The sequence below is a fragment of the Opisthocomus hoazin genome, chromosome 22, assembly GCF_030867145.1.
Source record: "Opisthocomus hoazin isolate bOpiHoa1 chromosome 22, bOpiHoa1.hap1, whole genome shotgun sequence".
NCBI lineage: Eukaryota > Metazoa > Chordata > Aves > Opisthocomiformes > Opisthocomidae > Opisthocomus > Opisthocomus hoazin.
In genome coordinates, this window is record NC_134435.1 from 8,912,730 (window position 1) to 8,930,639 (window position 17,910).

Genomic DNA, 17,910 nt, shown 5'->3' on the forward strand with positions numbered 1-17,910 from the left:
CTAAGCAATCGCTGATGTCTTCAGAGCCTTCCCAGTCTGTGTACCAGTGCACACCCCCTCTAACTGCTTGATGCTTACAACTGGCAGCGCACCCCAACCAAGAGCAGGGCCCCCACCAGCCCTACAGCCACCCCAAGGAGCAGGCGAGGGGCCGTGGCACAGGCAGATGGGGCATCGCTCGAGGCTGCTCTTCTGTGGATGATCTGGGGTGATGGTCCAGGTCTGCTGGCCCTAGACCAGTAGCCCCTCCATCACACGCTCGAGCTGCGAGGTTGCTGTCTGTCGCAGTGTGCTATGGGCATGAGACTCAGGGGAGGTCCTGGCAGACCACCCTTTTCTGCGTAGCCTCCGTTGGTTTTTCTGTTGGGCTTAAGAAAGCGTAGAATGGAAACGGGGAGTGCCTGTAAAGACTGATGTGTTAAACCCTCAAAGCGTTGTGCAGTTCTTCCATCTGCATCTGGACTCTTGGGCTCTGCTCAGTCATGGCAAAGCACGGGCTGGGCCGACAGCCGGTTGTATTTCTACACGCTGCCTCTTCCTCTAGGTGAGTGCCAGATCTGTGGGGCAGGGACTGGCTTAGCCTCGCAGGTTTGTGCTCTGCCCGGCACAGCAGGACCCCGATGCCGTGTTTGGGAGTGTATCTCCTGGTATGGCCCAAACAGCAGCAACAGTTTTGTCCCTTGAGTTGCTGAGCTCTTTGGTGTCACAGGGTTACTGGGGAAGTGTCTTTGATTACAGCAAACTGCCAACATCTTGCATAAATGGCCTTAGAACTGGACTTAAGGAAAAATTAGAACTGAGCTGAAATAAACAGCCACAGCCCTCAAAGCTGTAAGTTGGAAGGGGTTTGTCTTCCCAAGCCTGAAGTATGTAATGAAGTGCGTGTGAGTGCCAGGGGTGTTGTTCTGGGAGCCCAGAGGTGAGCCTGGAGGTGCTGGAGGATGGTGGAGGAGAGCGGTGGGCGGCCGAGGAGCCATGGGGCTGGGCGAGCGGAGCTGCAGCCCCGGGTGCTCGCAGGCAGGGAGGAAGCTGCTGCTGCCTGCGGCGTGCCGGGACGTAATGTCTGGGTTTGACAGTTGCTACAATTTGTAACAGGAAACCATTTTAGCAAAGGGAGGTGAAGAAGGAAACAGAAATTTGAGCATGTAGGGAAAGGGCTGCTTGAGATTTTGTTTTTTTCTAGGCTTCATGGTGCTTCAGCTGCAGGTATAACCAAGCCTGTTTTCTCCGCTGCCTGGTACCTTGGCGAGGCGTTTGTGGAAGTGGAATGGGTTTTACGAGGCTTACGCATATTCTTGCAGCCCATGTGTGCAGGCAGCAATGACGCCAAAAGGCACAGCAGCAGACTCGTCCCTCTCATCACCCAACATGAAGCCGCCCCAGGACTGCCCACAGCGCGCATCCCCCTTGGCCATGGTCCTTGCCGGGTGCACGTCTGTCTGTCTGTGGACATCCTGAAGCCATTGTCCTTCCATGCTCCCAGTGCTGGAAATGAAAAGGAAATATATATTCTTGGAAACAGTGGCTCAGTTAAAAAAAAGGACCTAAGGGATTTGGAGCAGATAATCGGCTGAGTGCGAGCGCCTATGGAGCTGCTGTTGCAACCTAAGGAACTGGTGGGATTGTACGCAAGGAGGGAGCCTGTGTTGCTGTGGTATCTGGTGCTTGTGCAGACACTGCTGGAGCCCCGTGTCCTGCCACAGTGTCCGCACTTCAGCAAAAAAGTTGCAAAATGGGATCAAGCTTAGAGAAAAGCCAGAGACATGATTAAAGGATTGGAAAATATGCTCTGTAACAAGGCAGGCAAAGAGCTCAGTCCGCTTGCCTGAGCCAAAGCGCAGGTTGCAGGGTGTTTTATTGAAATGTGTGAGTATCTTGGTGGGAACTTTGGTAGCAGAGAGCTCTACTGTCTTGCAGATTAGAGCGATAAAACTTGGTGGCTCACATTTGAAACTAGACAGGCTCTGAGTGGGGAAAAAAGCACTGGGGGGGTGATTTGCTGAGTGACAGGTCAATATTTAAAGTGAGTTCTCTCTCTGCAAATGTTTAAATGCAGCGGGGAGTTTTTCTAGGAGACACAGGCTCTAGGTCAGCCACAGCTATTGCACATGGATTAGGTATTAACTGGGGAAGCCCTGGGGCTGTGGTTATACAAGCGCTCAGCCGGGGTGACAGCAGCCGTCCCTCCATGCTTGTACTCTTACAGCAAAGGTGAATGGCAAAGGAGATTAAGGGCATAGAGGTTTGTCCTGAGGTTCCCGTTAGGGTAAGTGCTTTGCTTTTTGTTTTGTGTGCACCTGGCACCGTTGGCAGCTCCACGGCAGGCCGGGACTGGGCAGGGGACACCGTGTCTGTGGTAAAAACAGGGAAATTTTTTTTTTACCAGCAGCTTCTTTTTTTTGCTGCTTGCAGTGCCACAGCCTGCCTGCGCAGCACTCGAGCCTTTCCGGTTCACCTTTGAGAATGCATTTGGTTGTTTACAGTTCCCAGTGCTGTTCATGTGTGTGAGAAGCAGAGCATGTGAGTGTCAGCATCGGTCGTACTTTCCTAATTATGCTGTTTCGAGAGGTATTTTTGATAGCACCGCTTTGCATTTCAGAGCACACGCTTGCACTTGGGGCTGCTAAAGCTGCACTGCAGCACCCAGCTGGTCTCTGTCTTAAGCAGTTTTGCATATGGTTGAGCAGAGAAGAGCATGGGTGAGTGGTTGTGTTCCTCTTATTCTGCATTCCTGCTCTGCTGCTGAATCATGGAAGGAGAGATGTCATAGACATGTAGGTTAAATACACACGGAAAGGAAAACAAGATAAACCAGGATTGTGTCTCCTGCGGTGCCAGCCGGTTGTGGTTCTGGTTTTGTCCTTTGGTGCTTTCCCACTCGGTCTCCTGGGTGCTGTCTGTCTGTCTATCATCCTCTCTTTTCCGTTGGATTTAGCACAGAAACTGAACATCCGGAACCATGACCACTCACGTCACGCTAGAGGATGCCTTGTCCAATGTGGACTTACTGGAGGAGCTGCCTCTGCCAGACCAGCAGCCATGCATCGAGCCGCCTCCGTCTTCCATCATGTATCAGGTACCTTCAGCTCCCGGAGGTGGGGGGGCAGGGTGGGTTGTTCCTGCAGCTCGTGCAGAGCACAGGGGCACATGGTGCTGCGAGAGCTAGCTGAAAACATCCTGGGTTCACCATGTTTAAGGAAATGTTCGGAACAGATCTAGCCACAAATCTGTTCCTAAAGGCTTTAAAAGGAAAGTGCTAGAGATTGGTGAAAGGGGTCTTTAAGCCTGAGCAAGACATAGGGAAGTTAAAAAACGAAGAGGAGAGTGCATGAACGGGTAAGAAGCAGGAGATGAGATTTGTGATAAGAGCAGAAAGTTCTCAGCAGTGTTTTATTATGCACATATTTCTGTGCTTCCTTTTTAGGGTAGTGCATGCATCTAAGTAGGTCAAAATCAAATTTCTGCCTGACTTTGGCCGGCCTGTGCCGCTAGCACAGCTGGAGTTGCCAGTCTGGGGAGCCGATGGCATGCAAGGGAGGGCAGTCGCTACAATCGCTTCTCTGCCTTGAACAACCACAGATTCAGCTGCAGCTGCACCGACCAAGCAAAGCTTGGCGTGAGCCCAGGGCAAGGCTCAAACTCCTGCTTTTGGGTCCGCAGCGGGATGCCTCGGCTGCTTGGCCACCGCACCACACCCTGCCCGACAGCACACACCCACCGTTAAATACAATGTGGGGTTACTTTCTCCACCCTGCCACTCCTGAATTCGTGACTTAGCCATGGCAGTGTATAAATAGACCCGCACAGTGACTGCCGTGCCATGCACGCGGGGGTCTGAAATCACAGTATCTCTTTCAGCAGGTCAGACTGCGGGCTCGTTCAGTAGCGTTGGTATCTCCGTGGGTTATCAGACCCAAAGGCAGTTCTGGGCTGTTGAAATTTCAACTCTCTATGGAAAATTTTCATATTGTTTTTGCATATCTCTTCTTTAAATCATTTTTACTCTTTGCTGGCTTGTGTCCTGTGCGGGGCTCGGGGTCCAGCCTGATGGCTCAGCCTCCTTTCAGGGCCACGAGTATGTGCACACTGCTGGGCCTAAAAACCCTCATCTAAACTAGATCTAGAGATATTGGCCAAGCCTGTTTCCTCATCATACTTGGTTTGTCTGTAGGCCTCTCCCCTGCTAGCCAGAGACGTATGTGCAACCTCGGCTTTTCTTGTCACATGCAATGTCCTGGAGGCACTAGGAGGAGCAGCCCTGTGGCCACGGGTCTGTGCTCTTTCCTACTCAGGAAATCCGTTATTGAGGTGAACGCGGTCACTGCAGTGCTAATGTCATTGCAAGGAGCAGCTCTGGGCACCTGGGACTTGCGTGTGCTCTGCCCTCCCGCAGATCCCATCGGCCAGCCTGCGCAGAGCGTGGGAGCGGGCGCTCGGCGCGGAGAGGCTGAGGAGCTGCGTTTCATCCCCTGCCCCGCTCTGCACTGTCTTGCTCCCCTGTCCCAATGCAAAGCAGCAGCTCCACTTCCAAAACAACGGTTCATCCCAAAGCATCTGCATGCGAGAGCAAAACCAGCGCTGATCATAGCGTCTGGATGAGTGCTGACTTTCGTATTTATGTTTTCCAGACATCTCGTTCCCTGCCCGTTCTGTGTGTTTATTCTTTGCAATTCCTGCTGACAGGATGTGGTCTCCCCTAGCAGCCAGGGCACAAACAGAAATTAGTGAGGTTGCATCTGTCTGAGTTACCAAGCTGAAGTCCTGAGAAGAATTGCCATAGGCTTGCTCTCTCGTGTTGGCTGCAGTTCCCTGTAACTGATCCCTACCTGGTTTGGCTTGATTTTAGTAGAGTTTGTCACTCTTGATTGCCATATTTTCACACACATAATCTGCAGGATTTCCTCTAATGAACATGTGTGATTCAGAAGCATCTCGGGCTGCATGTATGAGTCTACTTCAGACCTAGAGATGCAGCACCTCAAGTTGTTCATAAGCTGCTCCCATGCCCCAGGAGCCCCACTGATTCTGCTTTTTGCCAACACGTCCTATGCTGGGCTGTATCAGGTGAGCAAGCAACTAGCTGTATTTTAATCCCCATCTCTCCATTTCACCCACAGGCTAATTTTGACACAAACTTTGAAGACAGAAATGCCTTTGTGACCGGCATTGCCAGGTACATCGAGCAGGCGACGGTGCACTCCAGCATGGTGAGTCCCCCGGGCACTGCCCCAGCGATGCCGAGCCTTGGGTGTGTGCCGTGCCCCAGCAACGCCTCTCTGTCTTACAGAATGAAATGCTGGAAGAAGGCCACGAGTATGCCGTGATGCTTTACACGTGGAGGAGCTGCTCACGAGCCATCCCCCAGGTACTCAAGCCCTTCCCAGGCAGGGATGTTCCCAGAGCACCTAGCTGGTTTTGTCTTCAGTGTGGGTTAGTTTGGACTGGAGACTGAAGAACAAAAAGCAGAGAAGACTGAAGCAGATAGAAAGGTTGAAAAGAGAGACCACCAACTCTTCAAGTTGTCCTTGCCCTACCAAAGTCTCAACCACTCATCTCAGCAACTGGTAGCCATTTCAGAATCTACTGCTGCCCTAGCAAAGGGCATCTGCTCTGCACACTCAGGTGTATGAAAGCTCCATCCCTGACACCTCCCAGCAGTGCCTTTCAACTCAGTCACACTCACCCCAAGCCGGCTGCCTTGTACACATTTCCTGGTTTCACCAGCCGCTCCCCTGCTCCCCAGAGCAGTCGCACCTGAAGTTGTTTCACCTGTGCAGAACCAGCTTGTTTGTCTGCAGCTGCTAACAGGGCTCAGCAGAGCGCAGCTCTGGTCCAGCATGGTACTTGGGATGGTGCTGTGTTTTGTTACTTGGGTCTTTATCCACACTTCTCAGTCTGGAGAATGAGTAGCCTTTGCTTTAATTAAAGCAGTGTGGTTGTTTCTTTCCCGGTGCACCGCGTAGGTATTTTTCTCTCTCATGTTGTGGGGAGATGGAGTTTGCTACAGGCAATGGCAGTTGGGTTTTGGAAGCTGGGAGTAAAATAACGAGATCCAGTTTATATCACACTTTCCTGACACCATTGCATGGTATCACACCATTACATTGTATCAGGAGCTTCAGCTTCAGTTAAAAATTGCCCCAGTGCCGAGTGGGACTCTTGCCTTGTGCGAAGAAGGGAGCCCAGGCAGCCTGGGATGAAAACAGCAGGTGCTCTGGAGAGGCGGCAGACTTGGGCTCTCCCCGACTTGCACAGAGCAGATCAGGCAGCTGGGGTGGGTTTCAGCTTCCCAAACTGCTGCCCAGACTCTGGGATGCTCTCTCTGGTCCCGGGGAGTACCAGAATGGTAGGTGTTGTGCGAGGATGTGTGAAAGAGCACTTCAATATGCCAGAAACATTTCCCCAGAGGCCCTTTTTTGCTGCTGATGTACCTGAAGGTCCTCGTCTACCCCCACATTTAATCATTCTCCTCTGCTGCTAGTTCTGCTTCATCTGTTTTCTAGTCCTTCTCTCTCCAACCTGAATTTCATGTCTTCATCCTGCAAACTCCTACAGACATGAGTAAGGTTGCCCACATGACCCGCTGATAGTGATTCAGGCTTCAGCTCAGAGCTTATCTTCTGCAATGTGAACGCGTGCTGGATCATTGCAAAAATACCAACTGACAAGGTGTTGGGGCGGGTACAGTTCACTTCCATTAATCCTACAGATAAAAGGGTTTGCAGCGCTTTCATGGAGCCAGGAAAAGGTGTTTCCACATGGCTGACAATGCCCATGTTTGTAATTCCCCGGGAAGGGTCAAACCTCAGTTCCCCTCGGGTTATACTCCGCTGATGGTCTCGTAAGACCCAGCCGTGGGGAGATTTCTGACACTGATGGGGTGTTTGCTTATCTCCCATCTATATTTGATGCTGCGCTGCTATTGCCTCTCCTGACTGCGCTAACAGAAGACAGGCTGTGGCTGAGCTGATGGCAAGACCAGTGCTACAGATCATCTGTTTCGGCAGTTTAGTGTCCTCCCATCCTGGTCACCCCCGTGACGTTTGCGCCTCTCGGAGCACAGCTTATGGGGTCCCTGCGGTCTGCCCCGTCCTCCCCCCGGGGCTGCAGGCAGTGTGACGGAGGGATCAGACGACACCGCCGCAGAGGGTTCATTTACAGATTCGCCAGATTTGACCTTGCAATGACTCCTGTTGCTTTGCCGTGAGGCACATGGCTATGGCCAGGGGGGTCCTGTCCTCAGCCCCCCAGCCTGGCCGCTCGGTCATGTACACCTCCCTGTGCTACGCCAGGGACCGCGGTCGTGCAGAAGAGCAGAGCCTGCACCTCAGTGTGCAGCACTCCTCCCCGCTGCGATCTGCATCCTTGGGACCATCAGCGTTGCCTGACTGCGGTGTGAAACACCGGGGCAGGGACATCCGATTCCCCACTGTGGAGGGCAAAGCTACTTTTGCATCTTCCCACGTGTAAAGCCAGCTGGTTTGTCCCCTCGCACCCTGTGGATCAGCTGCTGGGCTACTAAATTTGCCCCAGAGCTGTCAGCCCCATCGCAGCCTTGTGTCAGCAACAACTGGAAACCGAACCAGAGGAGGACAGCAGGATGCATTGGCTTGGGCAGTGGGGGCTTTCCCTAAAAGTTTGATAATGACTCCAAGTAACTGTTTGGAAATGAGATGGACAACAACTGAGTAAATCCTTAAATTTAGCTTCCTAGGATTCCAGTGCAGGTGACTCACTTTGTTGCTGCTAGCCACGTACAAGCCCAGTGATTTTTAATGGGTCTGCAACAGAACCAGAATTATCCCAGTGAGGCTATAGCAGAGCCATAGCCTGGTGCCTTGCATGTCTGTGGGACTTTGCAACGCAGAGTCTCAGATAACTTCACCATATAACGTTCCCACGTTGTGTAGCAAGTCCAGACTCCATATTGCATGTGTTCTACCCCAGCCAAATGCATTAGAAGGCTTTTATTTCTCAGAGTCAGGATTGTGCCTGTTTATAATGCGTGGAGAGAATTTCACATCTGAAAAACAGCCCCTTCTGCTGTCACCTGTTGCCCTGAGAACAAGCTCCCTCTCAGGTCCCTCTGGTGCTCAGATGAGGGCAGGATTCACTGTGAAACAAGCAGGAGACGGTGGCCATGGCAGTCCACAGCTGTGTTAGAAACTGGTGCTGACTGGGGTGATTTGTCTTTGTAACGCAGGTGAAATGCAACGAGCAGCCAAACCGAGTGGAGATTTATGAGAAGACCGTGGAAGTTCTGGAGCCAGAAGTCACCAAGCTTATGAAGTTCATGTATTTTCAGGTGAGCGGCCAAGGAGAGAGGCAAGAATAATTTATTATTTTGGTGTTAACTTATCCTAAGCTGGGCTGTGCTATCGTTGCCTGCCAGGCCAGCTGGAAGAGCCCCTGAGTCACCCGGTAGGTCTCTTCCTTGCAGCCACCAGCAGATAGCTGAGACCTGTCTGAAGGAAAATCTGTGTGTCCCTAGCTCAGCCCTGAAGTCTTGCACATGGGTTGGGAATGTGCACACCTCAGCCCTTGAAGTTCATGGAGGACCAGAGCCCCCACTGTGTGCAGCTAACGGGTGGCACAGGCTCCTGTTTTTCTGGGGTATTGGCTGGTGGAGGTGAAGAACTGTTTCTCCACCGGTGACAGCATTGCTCGCTCTTCTGCTCTTTCCTCTGGAGCAAAGCCAGGAGGAGCTGAGGGCTGGCGGTGCAGCTGGTGCCTGGGGTGGGATGCAGCCATGCAGCGGGACACCCTCCTGCTGTGCCAGCAGGAACAGGGAGCTGCTCACAGCCCTCTAAACTCGGGGTCAGCTGGCAGAGAGCACCAGAGCTTAAATACTACACTGGAGGCACTTGACAAAATAATACACTTGGATTCCAGCAGAGCAATGACCACATGGCCAAACACAGAGCTGCTGTGGGCTCCAGGGACCTCTCCCCATCACTGCCTGTGTTTATAACTGGCTGCAGCTGGGTTTCACCATTATTTTTACATTTTATGTTCTATAAGGTCTTTATGCCCCACCTGAAAAACTGATCCCTGATTTTGCAGAACATGTTGCACTCAGGGCAGGCACAAACAGAGAGTCTGAGCTCCCCACCAGCACTGAGGACATTTGACTGCAGTGGTTTGTAACGCTGCTTTGTTTCATGGTGACAGTAGAGAGGGACCCTGGAGCCTTGATCCCCAGCAGAAGAATGCTTTTGTTAAAGGCAGGAGGTGGTGGGTGGGTGGAGGAGGGTCCCGTCGGTGGCCTGGTGACTGCAGATGAGCTGCTGCTGGGGTGACCCTGTCCCACTGCCTCCCAGCGCAAGGCTATCGAGCGGTTCTGCAGCGAGGTGAAGCGCCTGTGTCACGCTGAGCGGAGGAAGGACTTCGTCTCTGAGGCCTATCTCCTCACACTGGGCAAGTTCATTAACATGTTTGCTGTCCTGGATGAGCTGAAGAACATGAAGTGCAGCGTCAAAAATGACCACTCCGCTTACAAAAGGTGAGAGGGGGCAAAGCAGCGGGAGGGACGGGACTGTGCCTGATCTGCAAGGGAGTGCCTGCTCTGCCCAGCAGCGAGGTCGGGTGGACATCAGGAGGCTGGAGGGTGGGTTTCTGCCCTGTATTAAGCTCTCTTTGTGAGTTTAGGGAAATCTCTGAGCCTCACTGTGTCTCAGTTCCCTCTTGGTAAAATGATGAAAGAGCAGAGCTGTGCTGCAGGGGAGCTCTGAGGCTGCTGTGTTGCAGCTGCAGGTGAGACAGGGAAGATGAGTGGTGAGAGTCTCATGTTGGGTGAGTGATCCTTGGTTGATGTTGGATTTCTCCCTTCCAGAGCTGCGCAGTTTCTGCGGAAGATGGCAGACCCCCAGTCCATCCAGGAGTCCCAGAACCTCTCCATGTTCCTGGCAAACCACAACCGCATCACACAGGCAGGTCGCTTTCCTCTGAACCACTTCACCTTTCTGTGGGTAGAGGGAGGCAATGATCTCGCCAGGGCTGAGAGGGTTTCAGACCGGACTGTGGCAGTAGCTGCCTCGTTTGTTGGGTCATTGCCACTGACTCTGTCGATTTTTTGGGTGAGACTGTATAATTCTAGCAAAACCTCCTGCTCATGGGTCATCCTGGGTGGCTTTGAAGGTCTCTATCTCAAGACAAGGATGAAGGTCTGAAAGATGCAAGAAGAGCTCTTGGGAGAGGTTTCTGCCAGGAACTCTTCCCCTGCTTTCCCCAGTAAATCCATCCAGTCCATCTCTGCGACTGCACGGGTACTGCGGATCAGACCCAGGGCCCTCCACACTCCATGGGCTCTGTAGCTTGTGCTCATTAGGTAAAACACTGCATGGAGACAGGAGAGAGTCAGAAAGTCTCCTTCTGAGGCATCTTTCTTTACATCTCGCTGTCTGATATTTGGCTGTGGTGATCAGTCTGAAGGGGAGAACTGTCCTGCAGAAGGAAGGTTGTTCCTTACAGGTGGTACCACGAGGTCAGTCTTCTGCCTGTAACTTAGGAAAAGCACACAGACAAGGTCTGAAGAAACAACTTCTCATTCTACTCTTAATCCTTCAAATATGTTTCTCCCCTGGTTCCTGCTGTCCTCTGTCCGTGTGGATAACATGGCCTCTGTTGATGTTTCAGTGTCTGCACCAACAACTAGAGGTCATCCCTGGCTATGAGGAATTGCTGGCTGATATTGTCAACATCTGTGTGGATTACTATGAAAACAAGATGTATCTCACTCCCAGTGAGAAACACATGCTCTTAAAGGTGAGATTCAGCCATGCTTATGGGGCTGCGTGCTTGTGTAGTTTCACTTTTTTTTCAGTAAAATGAAATTCCCTCCTGGTACAATGTCTTTCTTAATTTTCTTTATTTTTTCCTCCTTTGGGTTTACATGCATCCCTTCTCTGCAGGGCCAGCATCCTCTGGACAGGGGTTGCTATGAGGTGGGAAGGCTCTCCATGTGCAGCAGCAAAGCTGCCTTCCTCCTTTCCTGTTACCCTTCTGATTTCTGTTACTTTGAGTCTTCTGCTGCGATATCTCAGTCCTCCCATTTTCTCCTCTTTCACCTCTTCTTTATAGCTGAACAGACTGGATGTGGCCGTGGGTCAAAGATGTCCCATCCCAGTGCTCTGAAGTGTCACCTCTGTCGGGCAGTGCCAAGAGCTGCCTCTGTTCCTACTGTAACTTGGACCTTCTCCCATCATTTCTCTGCTGTCCATTCTGGCCTTCTCCCATATTCCCATACAAAAATCTTCCTTCCTCTCTCCCTGTCCTCCGCTCTTCCCCATCTCCATCTCTGTCTTTTCCCCTAATCCTTCCCAGGGTTGCCAGCAGCTCTGCCTGTCTGGAACTAAGCACATGTGTGTGGTGGTGGTCTCCAGCTGGTGGATGGGAGCACTGGTGGGTGCTCTGCGCTCTCCAGAGCTGGAAGGGATTTTTCTGTTGTGCATGAATGTATGGGATCATGGGTTTGACCTGAGTAACTGTATAGGACACGCCAAAATCACCACTAACTTTGCAACCTGAATTTTCTTCTTGAACCCTTTTACCAGCAATAATACCCTGCAGAAGGCAGATCCTTCCAGGTTTAATTTCCTGACTCTAAAGAGCCCTCATGGTGAACATGCCAAAGTATCTGCTTGTTTTGTATATTTGTCCTTACTGTAAGTCAGTTATTACAGTGATTGCAGTCACTATTACCTTAAGAACTTCATTACCATGTTATGAGTCAACTAAGGTACTGTGAAGGATAATGTGGGTAGTTTGAATATCTGTAATGATTTGTACTGAATTACAGGGAACAAATCAATCCGGGAGATTACTTGAAATGTTTTCATTTCTTCTCCAGGAGTAAACGTTTGTCTTTGGGTGGAGAAGACTTCTGGGTTATTGTTAATGTGGGAGAGAGGAGGAACAAATTACCAGACTGAGCGTCACATGTTTTTGCACAGAGAACAGAAGCAATCCATCATGTGTCCTGTGTCTACCATGAACATCCTTGCAGATGTGTGCATGTTTTAGACAGTCTTCTTATGAGTGTCAGGTGGTACAGGAGCCTGAAATGGTCTTTCCTTATGCTAAATGATGGAGAACTGTCTTTGACTTGTGCTGCTGATTTCACGTGAATGACATCTGGCCCTTCCGTCTTCTCCAGGTGATGGGGTTTGGCCTGTATCTCATGGATGGGAACGTCAGCAACATTTACAAGTTGGACGCCAAGAAGAGAATCAACCTTAGCAAAATAGACAAATTCTTCAAGGTCAGTGACCCGCCTGGGTGAGGCTGGAGTTTGTTGCGGATCAATGAATTAGCGAGCCGTCCCATTGCACATGCTGCCAGCAAAACCCAAACCACAGGAATCATTTACAGCTCCAAAAAACCCAAAGAGTCGAGAAATGATCTAGACCAAAGGATGAGGAGTGGGATTGCTGTGAACGTGCCTGGGCACAGAGCTGCAGCATGGGTGAGACGAGTGATGCTGGCCCCCGGCGCCAGCAAGGCTGTGGATGTGTGAGCGGTGCCCGGGGCTGGCTCTGCTCCCATGCCGCTGGCGCTGGAGCCCGAGGGCTGATGGGAGCCAAGGGCAAAGGACGAGGACGGCGCATGGGAGGTCTGTTTTGTGGATGAGGGAAGGGCGCGCCGGACCGACATCGCTTCTATCTCTTTGCCCGTTTCTGAGGCAGGTTTGTAGTTTCCTAAGGAGCACTGTGGTTTAAGGCCACTGGCAAACCTGGCTGGTTTGCTGAGGTCTGTGTGGGTGGTGGTTGCACTCCCTTTCCCCTCAGCGAGCTGCTGAGCTGAGGGACAGGGGGCACAGCTGGCCAGCCAACGTGTGATCTGGCAGTCTTATTTCATGTGTGAACTCTGCTCCTGTAGGACAGAAGCTTCTTGGGGAGCTTGTATCGACTGGCACCTGGAGGTACTCAGTGAGTACCCAGTGGTTTGATGAAATATTTTTGTCTTATCTGAGATTAAGGTTTTGGGGAGAGGACCGCAAGAACTGGATACTCCCAGTGACAGGATGGGAAGCAGCCAAGCAGCCTCCCTCTGCCCATGCCCATTTGCAGCTGAGTCCAGCCATGGGCTGATCCACGGCTGGAGGCCAGGCTGCGTTGCCCCGGGGCCACTCAGCACGAGAAAGGTTTGGGATAACCCTGTTGCTTTCCCCCCAAAATCTGGTGTGTGTGCAAGCCACCAGCAGCAGATGGTGGAGGGGGCTGAGACCCCGCACAGCACGGCCTGTGGCATTCATGGGGTGAGGTGATGTCTCCTTTCCATTGCTTCTGTGCAGAGATTGGGTCTAGGAGGCATCTCAGGTTTGGGGCAGGTCAGCTCTAGGAGGCGTGGTGGGATCTGGCAAGGGACAAATGTGTTGACAGCAAAGAATAACAGTATAGCAGGAGAACAGCAGAATAATTTCCCAGATGGAGCAATTAGTTTTCATCTAGACCTACTGAGCAGTCTTCCTGAGATGGAAAGAGTAGGTTTTGTTACCAACATTTGCTCCACATCAGTGAAAATGAGAGGATGATGATTTCTGGGCAGTCACAGAGCGCTTCTTCCCCATCACGCTTTCAGCAGAGTGGCTTCTCCCTGCTGCTCTACCCAGAGAGCTGCTGAGGAGCCTGAGAGACGAGGTCGGTGCTGGGGACAGGGTAGAGGATGCCTCCCTGCTTGTTGCCCCAACTTGCAGTTTGTAGATGATGCGCTGGGTCTGTGCAAGGGAGGGGATGGGCGAGCGCAGATAGCTGGTTTCATGAAAACCCAAGGCTGGTGTACCAGCTGCTGCACCCTCACCCTGAGCAAGTGGGGACCTGTTTACCCCAATTTGCATCATATCCTGGAGACAGCTCTGAGAGCAGGGCTCAGACTCCAATGTAGGGAACTACAGACAGACACCGTAACCTCACGGCCGGGGTGATAATGAGGTGGTTGAACACCCTCCTGACTGGGGAGACTGCTGAGGACTGCAGCTCTGCACAGGTGATTTATCACGCCATCGCTCAGGGTCTTTTGAGTTTTCCCTGATTCAGCTTTGCTACTTCAACTGAATCTCAGATTAAACCAAGCCCTCAGTGTAATCTGTGGAGTTTGGTCATCTTGGTGCGTTCAGACAGATTTCTGTTCGTTGCAGAGTGCGCCATCAGAGAATCAGGTAGAATACCTTCCATTGCATGGAATAACCTTCCCTTTACAGCTTTTTTTCCATTTGCACTTCTCCAACATATTCTCTGGCCTCACCTAATCAGTTAAATATCACTCAGACTATCAGATCTCAATAAGAAAAGGCCAACTACTCCTCTTACTACATCTGCTTATTGCCTTCTGATTTAATTTCTAGTGGATTGACCAGGAATTTGTGTAGTGAAAATGAACTACCCCTTCATTTAAACCTTTTATGAAAGTGCCACTGAGAATCCCTGATGACAGCATTTCACATCATCCTTACAAGCCAGCCTAAGAAGAGAAGCATGTGATAACAGGACAGGGAATTTGCCACCATCTTCCCTGAATTTTGGGGCAAGGCTTTTGCAGCTGGGTGAACTTGAAGCTTCATATTTTGTTGCAGAGCTGTTGGTAGCTCCTGGTTGAATTTTGTTTGCAGTTTAGTGAAGCAGGGACCCATCAGAGCTTGAGGTACGTTCAGTGCGCTTTGAATTTGTTTCCCATCCAGATCCTCCTGAGATGTAAAGAGCGAGCAAAGCCACGTTATATTGCAGGCAGCCATTGCCTGTATCTTTCTCTTCGTGGAGAAGTTTTAAGACACATCACTAGCAACTGCAGTGCCAAAGTACGATCTGAGTCCCCGCGGAAAGACGCCACATCCCTGGCAGCCCAGGCAGCAGAGCAGCCTGCAGCTCCTCTCTGAAGGGAGCCGCAGCAACTTGCTGACAGAATACTGGCGTGCTGGCTTTTCATCCCTCTATTCTCTTGGAGAATTATGGTGGGAGGCAGTAAGCCCTGCTCAGGAATCTGCTTCTCTCTTCTTGCTTTAAAAAGAGCCTTTCCTCTGGCTGGTTACAGCGCTGAACCGTGCTGGCAGTAACCAGCGTGGTGTTGGCGAGTCCAGGGCTCCAGAGCACTCGCAGGCAGTGATTTTCCTCGCACGGAAAGCCTTGTGATCGCTTTTGGTCACTTCCTAGGTGTGAAATGACCCTGCATCCAGGTTTGCACCTTGCTTTAAACAGCTTGACACTTTCCGTAGCTCCAGAGATGCAGGATGCCGTTTTGTAGTCCCTTGTGTCGTGCTGGGGCCACGGGCTCTCTCTCCGCCGTGTTTCAACCATCTTTTGTTTTCTTTTCCAGCAGCTGCAGGTGGTTCCTTTATTCGGCGATATGCAGATAGAACTGGCCAGATACATTAAGACCAGTGCTCACTATGAGGAGAACAAATCCAAGTGAGTGCCTGCCATAATGTCTCTTGGCTTCTGTGTGTGTCCCGATAAGCCGGGGGAGCCACAGCTCTCCGGCATGCGTGAGGTCTGTCCACGGGTACCTGTGTGTGTCCCTGTGAGGTGTGAGTCCCGGCGTGCCAGCTCTGTGTGCACGTGTGTCCCTCCCTGTCCCTGCATGGGAAGATGTCCTCGCTGGCCCCTGCGTGCGCGCACAGCCAGCTCTGTGGCTCCGTGTAGCCGTGTCCCGGGGTGCAGGCAGGGCAGCGGGCATGCCCGCACGTCTGTCCCCGCTGCCGGGGGCTGGGGGGGGGCTCGGTGCCCGGCAGCGGGGCAGGAGGAAGGCAGGGCGGCTGGCGTGCGGGCCGGGGCAGCCGGTGAGTGCTTGCGAGGTGTGTGAGTGCGAGCGGCGTGTCCCCGCTCTGGAGAGATTTTAATCCACATTTTTCATCCCAGGGACAAAATCCTCCAGAGCGTGAACACAGCAGTGGATCTCTTTGAAGTGGCCAGGGCGTCCACTCTAGCTCAGGCAGGTTTTGTGAAGAAGGGCAGCGGGAATGAAGGTTGAACCGGGGGGCTCAGATGCCCTGGAAATTAATTAATGCTGTGGGAGAAGGGCAGAAATGGAGTCTTCAGGGCAGTGCTCCGGAGTGTGCTCCCGGCCGGGGTTCAGTTTGCTGCTCCCGTCAGATGAATTTGCAGGCGTTGCTTCAGATCACACCAGGCGCGTGCGAGGCCCCGCTTGTCTTCGTAGCTTTGCATCGCGCTCAGTTATCGCTAGAAGAGTCAGCGTTAGCTCTGGAGATCCTCAGAACGGCGTTTGCAACCACGCGTAAGCAGAGCCCGTCTGAGCTGTGTCTGGCTGTAGTCGCTGGGGCAGCCCGGCTTTCACCGGCGAGCGGCCATTCGCCCGTGGGACCAGGTCGCGTGCAAGTCAGATTTCTCTGGCGTCTGCGAGAAGCAGCTGAGCTGAGCTGTGTCTTCAGCAGGGCAGGATCTAACCTGCAGTCTCATCTCTCTGCTTCTGTTTGCTCGTCCCCTTCCACCTTGGAGGGTCCGGCTTTTCTGCCCGCCGCATGGCTCGCCCAGGAACAGCCCGTCCCCTGCCCTCCCAAAGGCTGGTTGAAAAGTGCCAATTAGTTTTTCCTGAGAAATTTGAAAAGAACATGGCCAAATTTCCTGATCAAAAGGTTTCAGGTAAAATTGAAAAGTGGAAAAATATTAAAGTTCTACAAAATGTAAATTTAAAAAATATTTTCAAAAACTCAATTGGAAAGGGAAAAATTATCAAAAAATTTACCCTTTTTATCCCAAATCATTCAGAAAGCACATTTCAACGAAACATGTGTCAGCTGCATTCATTTTCTCATCTCAAAACCAAGGTAGCTCGCTGGCTGTTTACCTGTGCACAGTTTTAATGTCTGTCTTGAAATCTGTCTTACCAGGTCTGTGTGCCGTGCCTTACTAACCAGTGTTTCTTCCTCACTCACTTGCTTTCCCAGCAAATTGCATGGGAGTCCCAGCACTAACTGCCGAGGTGGTTCCATATAATCCCCATTTCTTACTAATATTGTTTTTGTCACTTTCTTTCCCTCCCTGTCTTCATGAAAGTGGAATTAATTGGTGTTTTTCCTGCATGGCGCTTTGTTTCTGCACTGTGGACTAGGCTGTGTGTGGCAGGGAGGGCTGGTGCAGCCCTGGCCGTTCCTGCTAACCTGCCGATTGTCCGGTGGGGAGCACAGGACATTGGAATGGGTAAGAGTCGAGCGATGGGACTGTGGGAGGATGGATTTCACAAGGGATGACATGGCCCAACACCTCAAGAACCTTCTGCTACCAGAACTGTTGGCAACAAGTGCCTGACCGTTAACTGCAGGAATATGTCTTCATGTCTATGTCCGTATCAGAGGCAGATTTCTCACCTTCCTTTTGTACAGCCAGTCTAGATTTGAGAAGATCACTGTCTTCTCAATAACTGATGGACAGTTATTGAGAGGGGGGAAAAAAGCAAGTTCCGAACATTTACATTGTGATGACAGAGTAAGACATGAGCATGTCACTGTCAGACACTTGCTTGCACAAAGCATTTCGGTGGAGCTGTTCTGGTTCTACGTCTGTAGCTCATACAGAACGGGGAAAAAGGAGATATTAAATAGACCCGATTCGCACCGTTTCTTCATATGACTGTGCCCATGGAAGGGGGGAGCACTGCCTGCTCTTAGGATGTCATCGCACTGTTACGCAGTACATGTGGCTCAATGCAAATGAAAATTTAGATCATTCAATCATATTCTGCTCATCATTTATACTTGGGGGTGTTCACTGAGCTGGAAGCGTGAGCCAGAACCAAAAACAGAGTGGGAGGGATATTCCCTTGCTGGCCTCTTGCAGGGTCTTTCCTTGCAGGAGAAGGCAGCATGACCCAACCATTTCAGAACTGGAGGGATGACCTCTAAGGAGACGACAATCCTTAGGTTTATCAGAAAGGATGCAAACAATGCTGGGGCTCTGCAGTTCA

General features: G+C 51.5%; 1 protein-coding gene across 4 annotated transcripts in view; it reads left to right on the forward strand.

Moving 5' to 3' along the window:
* Positions 1-17,910, forward strand: part of CYFIP2 (cytoplasmic FMR1 interacting protein 2) — a 57,056-nt gene that overhangs the window by 3,980 nt on the left and 35,166 nt on the right. For 2 of the 4 annotated variants that reach the window (XM_075441370.1, XM_075441373.1), the window contains exons 2-10: positions 2,936-3,076; positions 5,118-5,207; positions 5,288-5,365; positions 8,204-8,305; positions 9,321-9,502; positions 9,833-9,929; positions 10,636-10,764; positions 12,155-12,259; positions 15,307-15,398. In XM_075441370.1, coding sequence (XP_075297485.1) covers positions 2,960-3,076; positions 5,118-5,207; positions 5,288-5,365; positions 8,204-8,305; positions 9,321-9,502; positions 9,833-9,929; positions 10,636-10,764; positions 12,155-12,259; positions 15,307-15,398 — 992 coding nt within the window. In that variant the 5' untranslated portion in view covers positions 2,936-2,959. Of the gene's footprint in view, positions 1-2,175; positions 2,267-2,935; positions 3,077-5,117; positions 5,208-5,287; positions 5,366-8,203; positions 8,306-9,320; positions 9,503-9,832; positions 9,930-10,635; positions 10,765-12,154; positions 12,260-15,306; positions 15,399-17,910 lie in introns of those variants that run through there. The other 2 variants (XM_075441371.1, XM_075441372.1) reach the window with 2 other exon arrangements.